General features: G+C 43.4%; 1 protein-coding gene across 1 annotated transcript in view; it reads right to left on the bottom strand.

Annotated features, from left to right (window-relative positions):
* The window catches only part of DCAF12 (DDB1 and CUL4 associated factor 12), a 35593-nt gene extending 25111 nt beyond the window's left edge, over positions 1 to 10482 (bottom strand). Inside the window, exons 1-2 of the mRNA XM_004004136.5 lie at positions 10152 to 10482; positions 8550 to 8804 (exon numbers count right to left, since the gene is read on the bottom strand). Of these exons, the coding sequence (XP_004004185.1) occupies positions 8550 to 8804; positions 10152 to 10229 (333 nt within the window). The 5' untranslated portion in view covers positions 10230 to 10482. The remainder of the gene's footprint in view (positions 1 to 8549; positions 8805 to 10151) is intronic.
* Between the last annotated feature and the right edge of the window lie 12489 nt (positions 10483 to 22971).

The following is a 22971-nucleotide window of genomic DNA, read 5'->3' as shown; positions in this document are numbered from 1 at the left end:
GGTTGCGTCATCTATGGAGGAGAAGCCAAGAATGTGAACATCCAGCAACAGGAGGTAAAGTCCCAGAGAAGGAAGAAACCACCAAAACATTATCAATATTTTGGTTACAAAAAGCTGCCCTAAAATTCTTGAATCCTTCCATACGATTGCTGTTCAGGCCCTAATCTTTTTTTAAAAATTTTTACTTAAGTATTTCATGGAGAAGACAATGGCAACCCACTCCAGTACTTTTGCCTGGAAAATCCCATGGACAGAGGAGCCTGGTGGGCTGCAGTCCATAGGGTTGCTAAGAGTCGGACACGAATGAGCAACTTCACTTTCACACATTGGAGAAGGAAATGGCAACCAACTCCAGTATTCTTGCCTAGAGAGTAACAGGGACGGGGGAGCCTGGTGGGCTGCCGTCTATGGGGTCGCATGGAGTCGGACACGACTGAATCGACTTAGCAGTAGCAGCAGCATAGCTAATTTACTTATATTTGTTTCAGGTATACAACATGGTGATTCAAAATTTTTATGGCTTATACTCCCATTTAAAGTTATTATAGAATATTGGCTATATACCCTGTGTTGTAGTTTATTTTACACATAGTAGTTTGTACTTCTTTTTGTTTGTACTTTTTAATCCCCTACTTCTATCTTTCCCTTCCCCTCTCTTCCCTCTACCCACTGGTAACTACTAGTTTATTCTTGATATCTGAGAATCTGTTTTCTGTTCTTTACATACTTTAATTTTTAAGATTTCACATGTAAGTGATAACATACAGTGTATTTGTCTTTCTCTGACTTATTACACTAAGCATAATACCCTCCAGGTCCACCCATGTTGTTGCAAATGGCGAGTTTTCATTTTTTATGATTGAGTAGTATTCCATCATTGTGTGCATCATATGTATGTATGTATGTGTATATGGGCTTCCCAGGTGGCTCGGTGGTACAGGAGACGCAGGAGACATGGGTTTGATCCCTGGGTTGGGAAGATTCCCTGGAGGAGGAAATGGCAACCCACTCCAGTATTCTTGCCTGGAAAATCCCCTGGACAGAGGAGTCTGGAAGACTACAGTTTATGAGGTCTCAAAGAGTTGGACATGACTTAGTGAGTGAGCATACACACACATGTATATATGTATGGGTGTGTGCTTGTATCTCACGTCCTTTTTTTAAAAATTTTTATTTATTTGGCTGTGGTGGGTCTTAGTTGCAGTACTTAGGATCTTTTATCTTAGTTGCAGCATGTGGGATATAGTTCCCCAACCAGGGCTCGAACCCGGGCCCCCTGCACTGGGCATGTGGTGGCTTTAGCCACTGGACCACCAGGGAAGTCCCTCACATCTTCTTTATTTATCAGTTGATAAGAAACTTAAGTTGCTTCCATATCTTGGCAACTGTAAATAATGCTGCTATGAACACTGGTGCTTGTTTCTTTTTGAATTAGAGTTTTCACTTTTACTTTTTTTTGGTCAGAAATCCAAATTATGATCCATAATTGCTGGGATCTTACAACAGTTCTATCCTCAGTTTGCAAGGAACCTCCATGTTGTTTTCCATAGCGGCTGTACTAATTTACATTCCTATGCACAGCATACAAGGGTTCTCTTTTTTCTACACCCTTACCAACACTTGTTATTTGTGGTCTTTTTGATAACAGCCATTCTGACAGGTGTGAGTGATGTCTCATGATTTTGATTTGCATGTTTCTTGTAACTAAAAACGCTGGGCATGTTTTCACGTGTTTCTTGGCCACCTGGTATATCTTGTCTTTAAAGGCATATCTTCAGTTTCCGGCTGTGGTGGGCCTTTGTTGCCCCTAGCTGGCTTTCTCCTGTTGTGACGAATGGGGGCTACTCTTTGTTGCTGTGCTCAGGCTTCTCATCACGGTGGCTTCTCTTGCTGCAGAGCACGAGCTCTAAGCACATGGGCTTCAGTAACTGTGGCACACTGGCTTAGCTGCTCTGAGGCATGCAGGGTCTTCCCAGGCCAAGGGATCAAACCAGTGTCCCTTGCACTGTGAGGCGGATTCTTAACCACTGGACCACCAGGGAAGTCCCTGTATTTCTTCTTGGAAAAATGTCTATCTGCCCAATGTTTAACTGGTTGGTTGTTCTTTTGATATTGAGTTGTATAAGCTGTTGACACATTTGGGGTATTAACCCTTTATTGTTTATATCATTTACAAACATTTTCTTACATTTAGTAGGTTGTCTTCTCATTTTGTGGCTGGTTTCCTTTGCTGTAGAAAAGCTTTAAAGTTTAATTAGGTCCCATTTGCTTATTATGCTCTTTTCCTTTTCCCTTAGGCAATATATTCAAAAAATACTACTGTGACTTAAGTCAGTTTTCTTTTTAATATTTATTTTTTGGCTGTGCTGGGTCTTAGCTGTGGAACACAGGATCTTTGATCTTTGCTGTGGCATGTGGGATCTTTAGTTACAGCGTGCAAACTCTTAGTTGTGGCATGTGGGATCTAGTTCCCTGACAAGGGATTGAGCCCAGGCCCCCTGCATTAAGAGTGTAGTCTCAGCCACTGGGCCACCAGGGAAGTCCTTATGTCAGTTTTCTGCCTATGTTTTCGTCTAGGTGTTTTATCATAGTTTCCAGTCTTAAACATAGGCCTTTAATCCATTTTGAGTTTATTTTTGTATATAAGAAAACGTTCTAATTTCATTCTTTTACATGTAGCTGCCCAGTTTTCCCAGAATCAATTTTCATTGAAGACTGTCTTTTGTTCATTGTATATTCTTGCCTCTCCAGTGCATGGGTCAGGCCCTATCACTCTTGACCATTAATTCTCTCACATACAGAGGGTGACCAAAGCCTGCAATACACGAGGATTTCTGGAGCGCATACCTGTGTTAAGCCAAGCAAGGTCTTCTCAAGATGAAGATTAGTCAGAAAGGAGCTGCCAACTCTAACACCATCACATGTAATAGGCATAAACTTATTTCTACTGCTTGTCTTCCTAAAGCCTTATAACATCAATTAACTTGACATAGAACTTCAGACTTTTGGAAGCATTTCCATGATGCTTTTCAATCTAGATAAACTTCTGCACACGTGCCCCAGCAGAATGAACTTGCCGAGATAGCAATTCTATGGCTTTCACATCTAAAATCTTCCTCTCAAAAGAGCAAAATATTCTAAAATAAAATGAAGACTAATTCTGGGATAACTGTGAACATGTTTTACTAGACAAAGAATAACCATATGCCATTTAAAAAACGAAAACCTAGTTAGCAGGTTAATATCTTAACTACAAAATACAGGCAGATCATACAGATAAGAATGCTGTTAACCTGAGATGTACATCTGGCTGAACCCAAGGAATTCTGCAAGCATTTTAAAGCATTTTTTAAAGGAAATCCCTTTGGGAAAATAAAACAGTGAGACAAGGAGGAATGAATAAAAAATATCTGGTCAGGACAAAACTCCCACATTTTTCCTTTGTTTCCATGTATCTCAAATTGAGTTTCATATTCTTTTATGATTTTAGGAATCTGAATATGTCAACTCAAGGACAAAAAAGTTTAGCTGTCTTCTTAACTCTGGTAACTACCATTTCACGCCACCCCCAAATTAGGCTTCTGCAAGGTCCTTCTTCATCTTATCTGGCAGCAAACTGCAGCGCCCAAGTTCATTTTGTCTGCATCATAATGATTCACCAAGCCTAACAGTGAAGTCAGCAGTGTATCTCTGACCATGACTTGGGAGATGGTGAGAAAGATAAAAGTAGCTCTGGCTACCCAGGAGTTAGCCTGGGTTAGGCTTTGGGGTCTTGGTGAAAATCATTTCATAGGAGATTTTCCTGTGAAAATCCAATTTATTATTACTTAAGTCTTTCCCCAACATCCTCTACTGAGGCTCCATAGTTCCCTATGGTGGAGGTCACCCTAGCTGCAAGGAGCGATTTTATCTACTATAGGTGAGTGAGTCTCCAGTAGTCAAAAAATGGGAAATAAGAGTTCAGGTCTAAAATTAATTCCCCAAACTCTGGATACCTTATCACTCTGCCTGTCACCATCCTTCCCAAACTGACCCCTCTCAAATATCCACTTTCTTGATTTGTTTTTGGTATACTCTGGGTTTTCCTCTGACCTCCCTGCACCCCCTATAGCAGTTCTTCCTGCCCCATAAATACAGGTGTTCTTCAAGGGTCTGTTTGAACTTCTCTGTCAATATCAATGGTTCTTAACCATTTCTGGCTCCCAACACCCTTTCAAAATGTAGTGAGGGACTTCCCTGGTAGTCCATTGGCTAAGACTCTGGGCTCCCAATGCAGGCAGGGGGCCTGGGTTCGATCCCTGTCAGGGAACTAGATCCCACATGCCACAACTAAAGATCCCAAGTGCTGCAACAAAGACCCAGTGCAGCCAAATAAAGAAAGAAAATGTAATAAAATCTGCTCCCCTACACCACTCTCCCCACATTATGCCCAGAAAATATACATAAAATGACATTTTTGCAATTTTACGGAAGGTTTATAAAACCCAAGAGACCTCTCTATCCTCTCTCCATGGTAACAGAACAGAACAGTTTTAATAATCCCTTATACATAGGTGACTCCTAAACCACCAACTTCAATCTTTACCCCCTCTCAAACTTCAACTAATTAAAAACACAAAACTAAATATTTTCTCTTCAAATGTTTTTTTGTGCCTGGCGAGCTACTCTTATTTAGCTTTTCTGTATAGTTCTGCACATAACCTGAGTCTGTACCACTGTATCAGCAAAATATACCTATCCATCCTGCTTCCCCAACCCATATTCCAATTAAGGCTAGACTACCTCCTCTTCTTTAAATAATTTAGCAAAAATATGAATGTACTAATGTTTCAATCCTAAAGGAAATCAACCCTGAATATTCATTGGAAGGATTGATGCTGAAGCTGAAGCTCCAATACTTTGGCCACCTGATGTGAAGAGCCAACTCAGTGGAAAGGATCCTGATACTAGGAAAGACTGAGGGCAGAAAGAGAGGGTGCGACAGAGGATGAGACAGTTGGATGACATCACTAAGTCAATAGGCATGAGTGGGAGCAAACTCCAGGAGACAAATGAAGGACAGGAAGCCTGGCGTGCTGCGGTCCATGGGGTCACAGAGTCAGACAGAACTTAGTGAATGAACAATGTCAGTAATGATTAGGACATCGACGTGGGAATTCTCCAGTGGTCCAGTGGTTAGGACTCCACACTACCAATGTAGGGGGCACACGTTTGATCCCTGGTCAAGGAACGAAGATCCCACAAGCTGTGTGGTGTGGGAAAAAATAAACAATCACCACAACATAAGCTGGCCATCTAATTCCTGTAATTACTAGGCCCAGGGAATTCAGAGAGGTTGAAGGACTGCCTCTAAGTTTGAGTGTTAGCCTACAGCGCAGGGAAATTCCCACTGCAGGAATCAAGCTACAGAATAATTAACAATACTTCTGCTAATTTTTTCACAGAGGACGACCCACTGCCTCAGCAAATGTTTCTATACTACAGCCCCAAGTCAGTTAGTCTGGAAATGATCTGTGTCAAATGACCTGTGTGCACATAGCTCATAAATACCAACAGCAGCCAAGAGAAAAACAGCTTCTAACCCACAGATACATATTAAGACTATTTTAGAATATAAATAGTTGTGGTATATTTTTCCTACATTTAAATCATTTCATTGACAGTAAAATTTCAATACATCAAAACTCTACTACCAAGAATCAGACATGATCTCCTCCCTCTCCAAATTCTTCAACTGTTAGCCAAAGAGAGTTCTAATTGTTTAAGTAATTTTCCTTTTAAACTGAGGGAAGTCCCAGGGAGTGCTAAGAGCACGGGAAAAGGCTTTGGATTCATTATCACCACTACTCCTTTTGAAGAATAAGATATTGCTAACTTGAAATATTTCTGAAGATGTTTACAGCTACATTCTCAGCACTGGATGTTACCACTCCCATTTTACAGATTGGAAAACAAAGGCACAGATGAAGGAACCATTTGCCAAATATTACAAAATGCAGAGAAGAACATTGTTTCTGATTCCCAATTTTGGTTCTGAAAGCTAGGAAGAGAAAAACACTACAAAAAGAAAACAAGCTTCCACTTTGAGTCATAAGGACCTAGGAAGGAAATATACTTTAAGTCATGAGGAAACAGGAAGACAGAAAGAGGAACATATCAAGAGTAGGTTAAATTACTACTTAATGTTATTCTCACCTTCAAAAGGTCGTCAATAAATTCAAGAAACAGAACACTATAATGATTCAGTTTACAATTAGCAACATTTGCTGGGCAAAACACTATGATGGTTTGTGTAGGGTGTACAATGAATTCCTCTAAATTCCTCTGCATCAAGTGACAATGATGACAGTTCGCTTAAAACAAGAATAGTAGCCTGAGAGACTAAGAAAAGGAAGTTTTGCAGGAGCTTGCCACCACTATTTGGTTTTGAAAGGCTTCTTTATAATAAGCAGCCTTCAACAGAAGAGGAAATGAAAGCTTGGCCTCAACCACCATGGTACTGTACTCTTCCTTAAAACTACTATGTAAATCTTTGCCTATGGAGACCTCCTTGGTCCTACAGTGCGTAAGAATCCGCTTGCGAATGTGCTCGCCATGTCTATGGAAAGAGGCTGAGGTGGCTGAGCTCTAGCACAAGGTGCTGAGGATGTTGGCTTTAGTCCAGGCCACTGTCCGGGCTGTAAGCAAGAGGAAGCTGCAGCCCACCCAGGCCCCCCTCACCCTGACACCTTTGAGGTAAACAAGATAAACAACTTCTTAAACCTAAGCCTGAACATGTTGGTGTGAAAATTGGTATCCGAACCAGGGTCTTTATTTATCTGACATCATGCTATTTGTACTCTTCTATCCCAATCAATATCCACAATATCCAATCACGAATTGATTTTTATTTTTTCCATGCTTTTAATTGTTCTGGCTAAATTTACTGATAAAATTTTCCCTTCATTCACTAATAATTATCTAAGTTATGCTATGTAAAAAATACTCTCCTACTCATGTCATATTCAACTTTCTTGCTTTTGAAACCTTTTCAGAAGGCTACTTTGCAAAGACCAAGCATTTATTTCCTGAAATATAGCACCAAACACACTTCCCTACCCTTTCTAATAAAAAATACATCTTTAGATTCTATCCCCTAAAATAAAGTGTTTGCCTTATTCCTATGCAGGTCAGGAAGCAACAGTTAGAACTGGACATGGAACAATAGACTGGTTCCAAATAGGAAAAGGAGTACCTCAAGGCTGTATATGGTCACCCTGCTTATTTAACTTATATGCAGAGTACATCATGAGAAATGCTGGGCTAGAGGAAGCAACAGCTGGAATCAAGGTTGCCGGGAGAAATCTCAATAACCTCAGATATGCAGATGATACCACCCTTATGGAAGAAAGTGAAGAGGAACTAAAAGCCTCTTGATGAAAGTGAAAGAAGAGAGTGAAAAAGTTGGCTTAAAGTTCAACATTCAGAAAACTAAGATCATGGCATCTAGTCCCATCACTTCATGGCAAACAGACGGGGAAACAGTGGAAACAGTGGCCAACTTTATTTTTCTGGGCTCTAAAATTACTGCAGATAGTGACTGCAGCCATGAAATTAAAAGACGCTCACTCCTTGGAAGGAAAGTTATGACCAACCTAGACAGCATATTAAAAAGCAGAGACATTACTATGCCAACAAAGGTCTGTCTAGTCAAGGGTATGGTTTGTAGTCACGTATGGATGTGAGAGTTGGACTATAAAGAAAGCTGAGCGCCAAACAACTGATGCTTTTGAACTGTGGTGTTAGAGAAGACTCTTGAGAGTCCCTTGGACTGCAAGGACATCCAACTACTCTATCCTAAAGCAGATCAGTCCCGGGTGTTCACTGGAAGGACTGATGTTGAAGCTAAAACACCAATACTTTGGCCACTTGCTGTGAACAGCTGATTCATTTGAAAAGACCCTGATGCTGGGAAAGATTGAGGGCAGAAGGAGAAGGGGACGACAGAGGATGAGATGGTTGGATGGCATCACCAACTCAATGGACACGGATGTGGGTAGACTCCAGCAGTTGGTGATGGACAGGGAGGCCTGGTGTGCTGTGGTTCATGGGGTTGCAAAGAGTCGGACACCACTGAGCGACTGAACTATCTTCAGCCAAGTGTGAGTTTAAATACATCTATATATGCCCTTAGGCTAGCAGACAACACCAAGGTTTTCACTATCCTGTATCCTGAATGATGCCCTGACCATCATTGTTTCCTCTCCTTTGAGGTCTCTGACTTTAAAAAAACAACATAAAAAGAAGGAAAAAAAAATCTAGAAGCAGTTGGCATAACCATAATACAACAGGCCTGCAGGACTAGACTCCCCTGAAGATTTATCAGAAAAGAAATGTGGAAGTGGAAAAAGGAATAGAGAAGTCATGGATAGATAAGAGGGGACGTAACAGAGAATAAGGCAGTCTCTTCCCCAAAGAACTGATGGGAAAACCAGCAGTGAGAGATACTAGGGCATGTGCAGCCATATATCCAGAGCCAGGAGAAAGTTCATATCCACCCAGACACTTACCGTGTTGCATTTTGTGCCACACACCACTTGCCTATGGTTCAGCCACTGAGATGCAAACACTTTATTAAGGGTCCCAAGGTGAAACTCTCTCTCCTTCAGGAGACTGGGAAGTTGCTGTGCTGCATACCCATGCAACACTCGGGAATAGCTGGTTTCATTCTGTAGCCTGACTTCTCGGTTCTTCAGGTAGTACACTAAGGATCTCTTCACTGGGGGGAGTCGCTTCCTTTTGTGAAGTGAGTGATCCCAGCCCAACTGTGGAGAGCAAAAGGAGAAATCAAGGCTTTGCCAACTTTTGTCAGAATTGGGGATCCTCCCATATTATAGAACTCATCTCGCAGGATTTACATAGAACAGAGTTACAAATACAATGCAACAGGAAAGTCAATCTTGAAGGCCACAGAAAAGATGCTGCTCATAGTCATACCCATGGGAAAAAAGGACTTGGAAGACGAATGAAAGCAGGACAATAAAAGAGGACAATAGGTTTTTTAAGGCCTTTTAAAGTGAAGGATTCAGGTACCTTAAGTGAAAGTAAAACTCGGCTCAGTACGGTTGGACTCTTTGCGATGCCATGGAATATACAGTTCATGGAATTCTCCAGGCCAGAATATTGGAGTGCCTAGCCCTTCCCTTCTCCAGGGGAGCTTCCCAACCCAGGGATCGAACCCAGGTCTCCCGCATTGAAGGCAGATTCTTTACCAGCTGAACCACAAGGGAAGCCCAAGAATACTGGAATGGGTAGCCTATCTCTTCTCCAGGGGAATCTTTCCGACCCAGGAATCGAACCAGGGTCTCCCACATTCCAGATGGATTCCTTCACCTTAAAACTATCCTTAATAGGTAAGGGAATGAAGGGCCCAGAGATTACCGTACAGACCTGGGCTGCATCTCTAATGGACCCCCTTCTCCCTCTCAGCCTGTACTCTACGCGGAGCATGGTAGGTGCGGCCCAAGAAGCCCAGCTGCGGTCCCAGGTCTTTCAGGGATGCCCTAGCAATGGCCGTCTGCCTGTCACCAGGTCCGCGCTCCTGGCAGTTGTAGAATTCGAAAAATCAAACACCAACGGGGTGACAGGAACGGGAAATATGAGTCTGAAGAGACTCAAGACTCAGAGAGCGGGACAGGGTGATATCTGTAAACTGTTTATCTAGGGGGCTTGGGTACTCATAGGGAGGCTCATTCCTGAGAGACGCAACCATCTCCGTCCCCCGGCCACCGACAGACAGACTTCACTCTCCCTCCCAATATCTTAGGCGAGGTTTTGTCCCCGATTCTCCTCGACTTTGGTTTCCCTTTCTCCGAAGCCCAGATTGTTCTTTCCTCAAGCCCCATTCCCGCCTGTAGATCTCCCCGGAACATGCCTCATTTTCAAGTTCCCCTTTAGTTTCTGACCCCTGCGGGCCTATCTGCTATCCAAAGAACTCCTAAGGACCCAGGCCTGATCCTATAGGCTAGAACACCGCTCTACGCACCTCCGTACACCACCCCTCCCCCCGCCCCCCGCCAAGACCTTGGACCTCATTCCGGTTCCCAATGTGCGAACCCTACCCTCTGGGTGCCTCGGCCTTATCACCCGCGGCCAGGCGTCTCGGCCCTCACCTGTGGGTCCTGAGCGTCGCTCCCAGCTCCCGGCAAGGCGGGCGCTTTCCGCTTCCTGCTAACTGCTTTCCTGGCCATAGTGGGCAGCGCCGCCGCGGCCCCGCAGCCACATGGGGCGGGCGAATCGCGGGGGAGCGAGACGGCGGGTCATATACTGGGCCCCGGGGCCGCGCACCTTCGTGCGCCCGGCCCGGAAAATGGCCCGGACTCCGGGCGGCAATAGAAAAAAAAAAGGCAGGCAGAAGGGAAGGAGGGAGGGAGGACCGGGGCAGGGAAAGGGAAGGGAAAGGGAAGGGGAGACAGGAACCCGAAGCTTGTAGACGACCAAGTCGTGAAAGGACGGCGAGCGGCTGGAACCAAAACACCCCCTCCCTTTCGCCCTCGCTCCGTCACCCTCGCGCAGCCGCAGTTCGTTTCGCGTCGCCACGGAGACGCTGTCCGGAGAGAAGGGCGGGGTTTAGGGCTGGCCGTAGAGTTCGCGGCTGTTGCTCACGGCCGCCCGCTCTTTTTCAACTGCCGTTTGACTGCCGCTGGAGGTTCGCGACTTCGGGGCAAAGGAATCTGGGTTTTGGCCGCCAACACTGGAGCCCCACCCGCCCATCCGGACGTACCCGGAAGTGAGGATGTTTAACCTCGCTCGCGGAAGGACTCCCTCCCAGCACGCCTTTACCCCGCAGTCGCCACGGGTTATATCTCTTGAGCCCTGTGCGTTTTCCGGAACCTGTGAAACCAAACCCTGGCGCCAAAGGCTGGACTCTGTGAGAGAAGGAGTTAACTTCCTCCCCCCGCCCCCGGTAGCTCAGACGGTAAAGAATCGAACTGCAATACAGGAGCCCCAGGTCAATCCCTTCATCGGGAAGATCCCCTGGAGAAGGGAATGGCTACTCACTCCAGTATTCTTGCCTGGAGAATTCCATGGACAAAGGAGCTTGGTGGGCTACAGTCCATAGGGTCACAAAGAGTCAAACTAACACTGCACCCCACCCCACAAAGTAGAGTCTGACTCGAAATCATTGCCAGCATACCGGACTTTCACACTGTAGAGAACCTACCCTGTTTGCCACAATTCAGCCTAGGTACCCCTCAACACCCCCTGGGGAGCTCTCAGGCTTCATTTTCCACAGTCTTCTCCCTCCACTGGCCTCCTCCTCCGCCTTACCGTCTCTGCTGCCCTAATCGCAACCGCCCCTGAGTCACGTCTCCTTTAGCTGCTGCGTGAGTCCTCGCCTCCCTTTAGAGTCCCGTGACCTGCTGGTCACCCTGTCTTTTGTGCTGTATGAAATAGGCGTGCCACCGTAATTTTTTTCTTAGGTCTCCCACGCAGTCCTGAGGACTGGAATGAACAGGGGACTGCCACTGCCTGCCTGTCCCCCAGGGCCCAGGTTGTGTCTCCATCAAGGCAGATAGGATGAAAATCTGAATCACAGAGAAGAGAGGCGCTTTTGACTTTTCAGTTCAATGAGAGCTGACATTGGTCACCAGGCAAGGGGCCTTCTTCAGGATCACCTTTGCTTCCATTTTTCAGAAGATTCTGTAGGGGTGTGAGTGCCAGCCCCCACCTTTTTTCAGGCAAAGAAATCCTTTGAGGAAGCAGAGAGCTTCCTGATGGGCCTCAGGCTGTTAGTGCCCAGTTACCTGCTGATCCCTTCAGGCTTCAGGCCTCAGGCCTCATACCTCCAGGGAGCTCTGTTGGCCCATCTGAAGTTCTGCCTAGGAGGAGATCTGGGTTTGTTTTCCAAGCCGAACCAAAGACCAGATTGAGACAGTGTCCTCCGCCATCCCAAGTCAGCACTGCCACTAACCCCTAATTCCACCTTGGGAAAGGCAGCTCCATCTTACTTGGTCAGGTCTAGCCCTTCAGAGACATACACACAGTAAGTGGATCAGAAGTGGGTCAGCTTCCTTTTTCTGAGCCTGTTGTTCCACTTCTGTCTTGCCTCACAATGCCCTGGATGACTCAGGAGCTCATTGGGCAAGAGTCTGGAATTCCTTTGAGAATCTCTAGGGTCATATTGGGCTGCGCTTAGATCTTGGTCTCCTCTGCTGCTGTCATAGGCTATAGGCTCATCCTCCAGGTTGGTGCAGTTCATCTTGACATCCTAGGAGCTATCCCTGAATATACCTTCCAGTGGAGCTCACCGTTTCTGTGGAAATAAAATAGAATGAAGAGTTATTTGAAAGTGGGTTGTTGTTATTCAGTCACTAAGTAGTGTCCGACTCTTTGCGATCCCATGGATCTCCCTGTCTCTCACTATCTCCTGGAGTTTGCCCAAGTTCATGTTCATTGAATAGGTATTGGTGTCCAACCAACTCATTCTCTGCTGCCCTCTTCTTTTGCCTCGGTCTTCCCAAACTTCATTTGGAAGTTTTAAAGTTTACAATTGTTTTTAAAAGACTGATAATATGAAGTTAACGGTGAGAAACAACTGGGATTCTCCTACATTGCTAGTGGGTGTGGTAAATTGGTACAATTTGGAAAAAAAATCTATGACCATACCTACCAAAGCTAAACACGTGTAGGAGCAGTTTACTTCTGGCTGTAAACCCAAATAGAAATGAGTGTTTTTGTCCACCAAAAGTCACTTACAAGAATATTTTACTATTCATAATAGTCATCAGTCAGTTCAGTTCAGTTGCTCAGTCATGTCCGACTCTGCGACCTCATGAATCGCAGCACGGCAGGCCTCCCTGTCCATCACCATCTCCCGAAGTTCACTCAAACTCACGTCCATCAAGTCAGTGATGCCATCCAGCCATCTCATCCTCTGTTGTCCGCTTCTCCTCCTGCCCACAATCCCTCCCAGCATCAGAGTCTTTTCCAATGAGTCAGCTCTTCACATGAGGTGGCCAAAGTACAGGAGTTTCAGCTTTAGCATCATTCCATCCAAAGAACACTCAGGGCTGATCTCCTTTAGAATGGACTGGTTGGATCTTCTCACAGTCCAAGGGACTCTCAAGAGTCTTCTCCACACAGTTCAAAAGCATTAATTCTTCAGTGCTCAGCTTTCTTCACAGTCCAACTCTCGCTTCAATACATGACCACTGGAAAAACCATAGCCTTGACTAGATAGACCTTTGTTGGCAAAGTAATGTCTCTGCTTTTCAATATGCTATCTAGGTTGGTCATAACTTTTCTTCCAAGGAGTAAGCGTCTTTTAATTTCATGGCTGCAGTCACCATCTTCAGTGATTTTGGAGCCCAAAGAAATAAAGTCTGACACTTTCCACTGTTTCCCCATCTATTTCCCTTGAAGATGGGACCAGATGCCTAATTATTAAGGTTGAAAGTAGTTCAAATGTCAACCAATAGTAAAATAGATTAACAGGATTCCCATGACTTCTTGAGGTTCGATAGTTTGCCATAATGGTTCACTGAACATAAACACTATTACTGGTTTATTATAAGGGATATTAGGGACCTCCAGGAGGCTCAGTGGTAAAAAATCTTCCTGCCAATGCAGGAGCTGTGGGTTTGATCCCAGAGTCAGGAAGATTCCATGGAGGAGGAAATGGCAACCTAGTCTCCAATATCCTTGCCTGGAAAATTCCATTGACAGAGGAGCCTGGTAAGCTACACTCCATGGGGTCACAAAGGCTTGGACATGACTGAGCATACACACATAAAGAATATCAAAAAGGATACAAATAAACAGATGAGGAGGTACATGATATCTGGAAGGATCCTGAGGCATGGGAACTTCTGTCCCCATGGAGTTGGGGGTGTTCCACCTCATGGCACGTGGATATGTTGACCAACTTGAAAGCTCTCCAGACCCTATGGTTTACAGTTTATATGGAGGTCCCATTATGTAGGCATGATTGATTAAATTGTTAGCCCTTGATAATTAACTCAGTCCCCAGTCCCTCCCTCCTTCCTGACAATTAGGAGACTGGGATTGAAAGTTTCAACATTCTAATTACAAGGTTGATTTCTCTGGTAAACAGCCCCCATCCTAAAGTTCTCCAGGGGCCCTTCTTTAATTTTTTTTAAAAATAATTTTATTTCTTTTTGGCTGTGCTGGATCTTCGTTGCTGTGCAGACTTTTCTCTCATTGTGGAGAGCAGGGGCTACTTTTTAGCTGTGGTATACAGGCTTCTCATTGCTGTGGCTTCTTTTGTTGCAGAGCACGGGCTCTAGGGCAAGCAAACTTCGTATTTGAGGCACATGGACTCAGTACTTGTGGCTCCTGGGCTCTGGAGGACAGGCTTGCGGGCTTATGCTCTGAGGCCTGTGAGATCCTTCCAGAACAGGGAACCGTGTCTCCTGTTTGAATCTCCAGGTGGATTCTTTATCTCAGAGCTGCCAGGGAAGCCCTAGGGGCCCATCTTGAGTCACCTTACTAACATAAACTCAAGTGTGGTTGAAAGGGACTTATTATGAATAACAAAAGCTTCTTCTCTAAACATTATCACTTGGTAAGTTACGAGAGTTTTAAGAGCTCTTGCTGAACCAGAGATGAAACCAGATATATGTATTTCTTATTATATCACAGTATTACAGTAACGGATGTGTGCTAAGTGGCTTTAGTAGTGCCTGACTCTTTGCAAGAATACTGGAGTGTGTTGCCATGCCCTCCTCCAGCGGATCTTCCTGACCCAGGGATTGAACCCGAGTCTCCTGTGTCTCCTGCACTGGCAGGCAGGTTCTTTATGACTACTGCCACCTTGGAAGCCTACATTACAGTAATAGAAATCAAAATAGTCATTATTCTTGGTTGTTACTAGCTGGGAAGAGAACCCGAGGAGATTTCTGGTGTGCTGGAAATACCTATATCTTAATCTTGGTGATGATTATACTAGTGTACACATATACAAAATTTCATCAAGCTGTAGATTTAATGATTGTGCAGTTTAAGTAAGTATACCTCAATACAAGGAAATAAACTTTCTATGGGAATTCCCTGGCATTTCAGTGGTTAGGCCTCTATGCTTCCATTATAGGGGGCACAGGTTTGATCCCTGGTCAGGGAACTAAGATCCTGCAAGCTGTGTGGAACAGCCAGGAAAAAAGAAACATTCTAAATTCTTTCACCTGGATTCTTCTGTAATTTATAAGAGACAATCAGGCCAGGAAGGGGAAAATTTTTAAAACCGTAGCCATAGGCTGAGATGAACCTGAGAGGACATTGAATTTACCACATTGCCTTCAGCTTTGTAAACAAAACAAAAATTCTCTCCAGATATTTGAAAAACTGGGAATCACCTTTGCCTCTCCCAGTTCTCATACCCTCTCACATACTCACACATCTATTCCATCACTAAGCCCTAATTATTTTATAAGTATCTTGAGTCAATTCACATCTCTCTATTACCCTAGTCCAACTCTGTCACTTATTGATCCCACCATTTGTGAAGGTCTCCTAAAAGAACTACCAATATCCACTCTTACCTCTTTTATTATTCTGTTCTGCATTCTGCAGATTTTTTGAATGCAAATTTGAATAAGTCATCCCCATTCTCACCTCCAGGTTAACTTTCTTCAATGTCTTTCTCTTGTTCTTTGGATAAAGATAAAATCCTTAATCTGGCCTATAAGACCTTGCATGATCTGGTTCCTAACTTGACTCCAGCTACATCTCATACCATAGTCTTCTTCCTTTCTCAGGTCCAGCCATACTGGCCCTCTTTCAATTCTTCCTAACCAAAATGCTCCCTCCTACTCCAGGACCTGGGCACAGTTTTACCTCTATTTAGTTCATGGAAAGATTGAAGGCAGGAGGAGAAAGGGATGACAGAGGATGAGATTGTTGGATGGCATCACTGACTCGATGGACATGAGTTTGAGCAAGCTCCAGGAGTTGGTGATGGACAGGGAAACCTGGCCTGCTGCAGTCCCTGGGGTTGGAAAGAGATGACTGAGTGACTGAACTGAACTGAGTTCATCTGTTTGACTATTTGCCATCATAATACTTAGTCATTCTTTGGATCTCAGTTAAAACATTACTTCCTCAGAAAAGTGTTCCCTGGCCTCTTTGACTAGTTATAATCCTTCCCCTCTGAATTATTCAGTTTCATAGCACCATATGCTTCTTTGTAGCACTTAACACAATTAGAATTTTATGTTTATTTATATGATTATTTGATTAATGTCTGTCTCCCCTACTAGAAGATAAGCTCCTCAAGAACAAGAACTAGTTATTTTTGCTACCATTATATCTCTAGTGCCTAGCACATACTAGCTCTCTACAAATAATTGTTGACTAAATGGATAAATTAATGAATGAGTGCAATTTGAAACTTCCAAGATTAATGCATCCCTTGTTTGTCTACTCATTCTAGTATCTAATAAGAATCATTCATTCTTTTTCTTTTTAAATATTTATTTATTTGGGTGTGCTAGGTCTTAGTTGTGCCATGCAGGATCTTTCGTTGTGGCACGTGGGATCTAGTTCCCCAGGAATCAAACCCAAGCCCCCTACATTGAGAGGGTGGAGTGTTAGCCACTGGACCACTAGGGAAATCCCAGAATCACTCATTCTTAGTAAAGAATTTCTTGGACCTGAGCATCATCTTTTCTGTGACTAGTCTCCTACTACCATTACTCATCTCTCAATCTGGCTAAGATACTTTTCCTCTGTGCACCCACGGAAACTCTTTATGGCTAATTTATCACATTGTATTGTAATGGTCTGTTTTCTCTCCCAATATGACTGTTTCTCCAGCTAGCTTGAGAGCTACTCAAACAAATGACATCCTTACTTACCACCACATCCCTAGTGCCTGGGAAGGCATCTACCACATTTGATATATTCCCTAGATGTTGAATGACTGAATGAAGAGTAAGTCAAATGTATGTTTCTCAAAGCCCTCTAGGTATGTTCATAGTGATGTCAACAGTAGGTACAGGGAAGAGACTGTGATGAGAGTAATACTGCAATAACTTGCTTTCAGAATCTTGAGTAAATCTATTTACTTATTTAAAATAGCTTTTTTTTCTAATTAAAAAAATGTGTTCAAAGTGCAGTCTTGGAAAGCAAGAAAGGAAAAGATGGACACAAAAGAGACTTTCCTGGTGGTCCAGTGGTTAAGAATCCACATTCTGTAGGACAGCTAAGCCCAAGCACTGCAACTCTCAAGCCCAGGAGCCTCAACTAGAGACAAAACTGTGCACCATGAGGGAAGATCCAAAATCATGCAGCGAAGGTCCCGAGTGCTGCAACTATGACCCGATGCAGCTAAAAATGAAACAAATAAATAAATAAATGTTTTTAAAAGACACACAGAATAAATCATCCATAATTCCACCTTTCAGATAACCACTGTTTACATATGGATGTGTAACTTCCTAATTCTTTTTTTTAATGTAACTGTATCTGTATTTATATATCCATAAATGGTTCTTTTAAAAGATTATTTCAAACTATACTGTTTTTAAAAACTTTTATTATTTATTTTTGGCTGAACTGGGTCTTCATTGCTGCACAGGCTTTTCTCTAGTTGCGGCAAGTGGGGGCTACTATCTAGTTGCTGTACGTGGGCTTTTCATTGCAGTGGCCTCTCTTACGGAGCACAGGCTCTAGGGCTTCAGTAGCTGTGGCTCCCAGGCTCTAGAGCACAGGCTCAATAGTTGTGGCACACGGGTGCAGCTGCTCTGTAGCATGTGGAACCTTACCATACCAGGGGTCGAACCCATGTCTCCTGTATGGGCAGGTGGATTCTCTACCACTGAGCCACCAAGAAGCCCTAAACTATACTATTTTATATTTTAAAATAAAAACCTAAATAATTCCCATTATCTTCACTTCCAAACCTCCAAGTCAGCCCTGGTAACCATTCCATCACAATGCAGTGTGCTAAAGGAAGCCCATCAATGGTTGGGGGGACAAAGGACCCGCTTGTTTCTTACTTTCTCTTTGTTTTGGTCTTGCCAGGAAGAATAAATAACAAGAAATGCTATAAAATACTTTAATACTCTGGACAAATTGGATTGTGTTATACATGCTTAGTAACAATAATTCCTCATGTTTACTTGCAGAGATTCTTTGGAACAAACAAAGCAGATGTTGTCACAACACATTTCCCTTAATGTGTTGGAGCTAATTAATTCTCTTTGCTAGCAAAGGGCTCAGGAGGAAATAATTCCTGTTAGCAAAAGTACTTGGAATTTTAATTCATACAAACCATAATAGAACATAGAAAGAAAAGAGACCTGAAAGACACAGGAGCATGAATTGGCACAGATGGCACCTCAACAACTGCTCTCTGGTGATGTGAAAATGTTAGAAGTCCCCAAGGCATGTGAGTGGTAATTATTTCACCCCTGTGGAAATATTTTTCTGATCCTGGGTCACAGATTATTAAAGGTGGAAAATACTATAAAGATACATGTGTGTGCTAAGTTGCTTCAGTTGTGTCCAGTTCTGCGACTCTATGGACGGTAGCCTGCCAGGCTCCTCTGTCCGTAGGATTCTCCAGGCAAGAATACTGGAGTGGGTTGCCATGCCCTCCTCCAGGGGATCTTCCCAACCCAGGGATTGAACCCACGTCTCTTATGTCCCCTGCATTGGCAGATAGGTTCTTTACCACTAGCATCCCTGGGAAGCCCATTATAAAGATAGCTCATCTCATTGAATTCATACATTTATAGGAAACTGAAGCCAAAAAAGTCAAGTCACATAGGCAGAAAATCCATGAGTGAGAAATGGAACCCAGGACCTCTGCCATGTTTTCAACTATTTCTGGGCCTGGTTGAACTTGTAATGGTTTGGTTAAACTCCGGGAGTTGGTGATGGACAGGGAGGCCTGGCATGTTGCGGTTCATGGGGTTGCAAAGAGTCCGACACGACTGAGTGACTGAACTGAACTGAACTGAACCATGCAGATCCCAACTGTATAGTGTTTAAGAAATTCCCAAGTTGGTGAACACATCCATGTACTACTGAGAGGGTGATGCACCCCCAATTTCACAGGGACAGAAGCTCTTGTGCTCGGGACTCTCTCAGACCACCTTGATGTAGCTCTTCATTTGGCTGTCTACCTGTCTTCTTTATCATATCCTTTGTTATATAATAAACCTGTAATTGTAAGCGTTTCCTTGAGTTCTATGAGCTGTTTTAGCAAATAAATCCAAAGGGGAGGAGGTCATGGGAACCCCCTGATTATATCCAAGTGAAACAGAAGTTTTCAGTAACCTGGGGACCTACCACTTGCCATTCAAACCTGAAGTTGAGGGCAGTTTGTGGGACTGAACCCTTAACTTGCGGGATCTGACACTGTAGGGTCAGATTTGAGTTAACTGTTAGGGGAAAAAAGGAGGAAGACAGGGTTTTTTTTAAAGATTGCTGCATTAAAGTTAAAAGTTTAACTAACACATCCATTACTTCACGTAGTTACTTTTCTTTACGTGCGGTGAGAACTTTTAAGATTTACTCTTTTCAGTTCAGTTCAGTCTCTCAGTTGTGTCCGACTCTTTGCAACCTCATGAACTGCAGCACGCCAGGCCTCCCTGTCCATCACCAACTCCTGGAGTCCACCAAACCCATGTTCATTGAGTTGATGATGCCATCCAACCATCTCATCCTCTGTCGTCCCCTTCTCCTCCTGCCTCAATCTTTCCCAGCATCAGGGTCTTTTCCAATGAGTCAGCTCTTCACATCAGGTGGCCAAAATATTGGAGTTTCAGCTTCAGCATCAGTCCTTCCAATAGACACCCAGGACTGATCTCCTTTAGGATGGACTGGTTGGATGTCCTTGCAGTCCAAGGGACTCTCAAGAGTCTTCTCCAACACCATAGTTCAAAAGCATCAATTCTTCAGCACTTAGCTTTCTTTATAGTTCAACTCTCACATCCATACATGACCACTGGAAAAACCATACCCTTGACTAGATAGACCTTTGTTGACAAACTAATGTCTCTGTTTTTTAATATGCTGTCTAGGTTGGTCATAACTTTCCTTCCAAGGAGTAAGCGCTTTTTAACTTCATGGCTGCAATCACTATCTGCAGTGATTTTGGAGCCCAGAAAAATAAAGACAGCCGCTCTTACCACTGTTTCCCCATCTATTTGCCATGAAGTGATGGCACTGGTTGCCATGATCTTCGTTTTCTGAATGTTGAGCTTTAAGCCAACTTTTTCACTTTCCTCTTTCACTTTCATCAAGAGGTTCTTTAGTTCTTCTTCACTTTCTGCCGTAAGGGTGGTATCATCTGCATATCTGAGGTTATTGATATTTCTCCCTGCAATCTTGATTCCAGCTTGTGCTTCTTCCAGTCCAGCGTTTCTCATGATGTACTCTGCATATAAGTTAAATAAGCAGGATGACAATATACAGCCTTCAGGTACTCCTTTTCCTATTTGGAACCAGTCTGTTGTTCCATGTCCAGTTCTAACTGTTGCTTCCTGACCTGCATACAGGTTTCTCAAGAGGCAGGTCAGGTTAGCAACTTTCAACTGTACAATATGGTATTGTAAACTATGTAGAATATTGGCCAGCCATATCTAATCTACAAAATACCTTCACAACAACACCTAGATTAGAGAAGGAAATGGCAACTCACTCCAGCATTCCTGCCTGGGAAATCCCATGGACAGAGGAGCCTGGCAGGCTACAGTCTGCAGGGTCTCAAAAGACTCAGACACGACCCAGCAACTAAACAACAAACAACAACAATAACAGCCTAGCAAAGTTGACACATACAACTAATCCCAGTCCACCCCTTGTCAACTTAAAATCTATACTTAGGTCAAGTTAGACTTAATCTCCAGATAAGAACAATAACAAAATCATACTTTCACCTAGCGTAATACAACTATCCCGCATACAACCAAAAATACACCAACTCTTTCCCCAGAAGAGGACACAAAATCTTTGGGTGACATCCATGCTTCACTTTGATAGCTTGTAAGTGAAACACTTCAACGTAAAGTTAACTTCATTACTGTGTCTTATGTTATATAAAAGGATAAGAAACAAAGGTATTTGATACACATCACAAACGTATTCTAGTTAAAGGTAAGGTTTTTCCAGTAGTCATGTACGGGTGTGAGAGTGGGACTATGAAGAAAACTGAGCGCCAAAGAACTGATGCTTTTGAACTGTGGTGTTGGGGAAGACTCTTGAGAGTCTCTTGGATTGCAAGGAGATCTAACCAGTCCATCCTAGAGAAAATCAGTCCTGAATATTCATTGGAAGGACTGATGCTGAAGCTGAAACTCCAATACTTTGGCGACCTGATGTGAAGAACTGACTCACTGGAAAAGACCCTAATGCTGGGAAAGATTGAAGGCGAGAGGAGAAGGGGACAACAGAGGATGAGATGGTTGGATGGCATCACTGACTTGATGGATATGAGTCTGAATAAGCTCCGGGAGTTGGTGATGGACAGGGAAGCCTGGTGTCCTGCAGTCCGTGGAGTTGCAAAGAATTGGACACCTCTGAGTGACTGAAATGAACAAACATATTCAGAACAAAAAAAAAGAAGAAATATACATAAAATTACAATCCTTTCCTTGTTTCTGCAATGTTATGGGCACAGAAAGCAAAAATTTTGGTAGTAGATTACTAGGCATCATAGTGAGGGCACCACTTCCATTTCCACTCCTTGATTCCTCAACCTATGAATATTGGATAGTGACAAAATAGCACAATAAATTATGCAGGCTCCTGGAGAAATCTTTGTGCATAGCTCTTATTTCAGGGGATAAATTCCCAGAAGGAAGAGTGCTAAGTCAATGGGTATAAGCATTTTTAAGGTTCTTGATAGATTAAATCCCACTACCTTTCAGGAAGATCATGTCAGAGTTCATACCCTTCAGAAACATGAGCATTGTCTATTTCAACACATTGTTATCAATTCTGCTACTACATGTTGTCACTATCAACTACTTTGAATAAACTGTTCTCAAAAGAGATTTCTGTTGAGGAGGTAAATCAAAAATCTTACAGCCAACATAAGCCAGACTTTTTTAGGTATAGTACATTGATAGAGAAAGACTGATGAGGTCTTTTCTAGTTGGAAAATTGCTGCAATTATGATAAAGAAATTTCCAAAGCAACCTCACCCTCTACTTAACATCATCACCTCCAACCTCAATAGAGCAGGTAGCACACATTCTGTTTGCTTTGGGCCATTAAAAATCATCCTACAAAAGCTAGCTTGTGATTAGAAAGACCCTCTTATAGGTAAAAACAACTAGTTTGCAATGAAGTAGGCATCTCAGTTGTATCTTGTAGAACTGAATGCAATGAAATTGTGGAACAGCCTAATGAATAAACAGGGATTTGGAACTGGAACAAGGATCCCTGTGTCTATTTTCATTTCCTAACCAGGGATTAAACTTGTGCCCCTTATAATGGAAGTGAAGACCACCAGGGAAGTCCCCAGTTATACTCTAAAAAGACACACACAGGACATCTCTGGTGGTCCATTGGTTAAGAATTCGCCTGCCAATGCAGGGGACGCCAGTTCGATTCCCGGTCTGGGAAGATCACACATGCCGCAGGGCAACTAAACCAGTGCACCACAGCTACTCAGCCTGTACTCTAGAGTCGATCAGCTGTAATTACTGAGCTGAGCACCTGGAGACTGTGTTCTGCAACAAGAGAAGCCACTGCAATGAGATGTGCATACTACTAGAGAGTACCACAACTAGAGAGTAGCCCCTGCTGGCCACAACTAGAGAAAGTCCATGTGCAGCAACGAAGACCCAGTGCAGCCAAAAGTAAATAAATACATAAATAAAAATTAGGAAAAAAAGACACACACAAGACAGTGATATACACGTACGCAGCACATAAGACACATACCATGTACCCACAACATACACAAGAAACACATACATACCACACACAATACACACAAGACATATAGCACATCATTCA

Source organism: Ovis aries, chromosome 2 (assembly GCF_016772045.2).
Source record: "Ovis aries strain OAR_USU_Benz2616 breed Rambouillet chromosome 2, ARS-UI_Ramb_v3.0, whole genome shotgun sequence".
NCBI lineage: Eukaryota > Metazoa > Chordata > Mammalia > Artiodactyla > Bovidae > Ovis > Ovis aries.
Note: the sequence above shows the minus strand (reverse complement) of the source record. Positions and strands in the feature narration are given on the sequence as shown.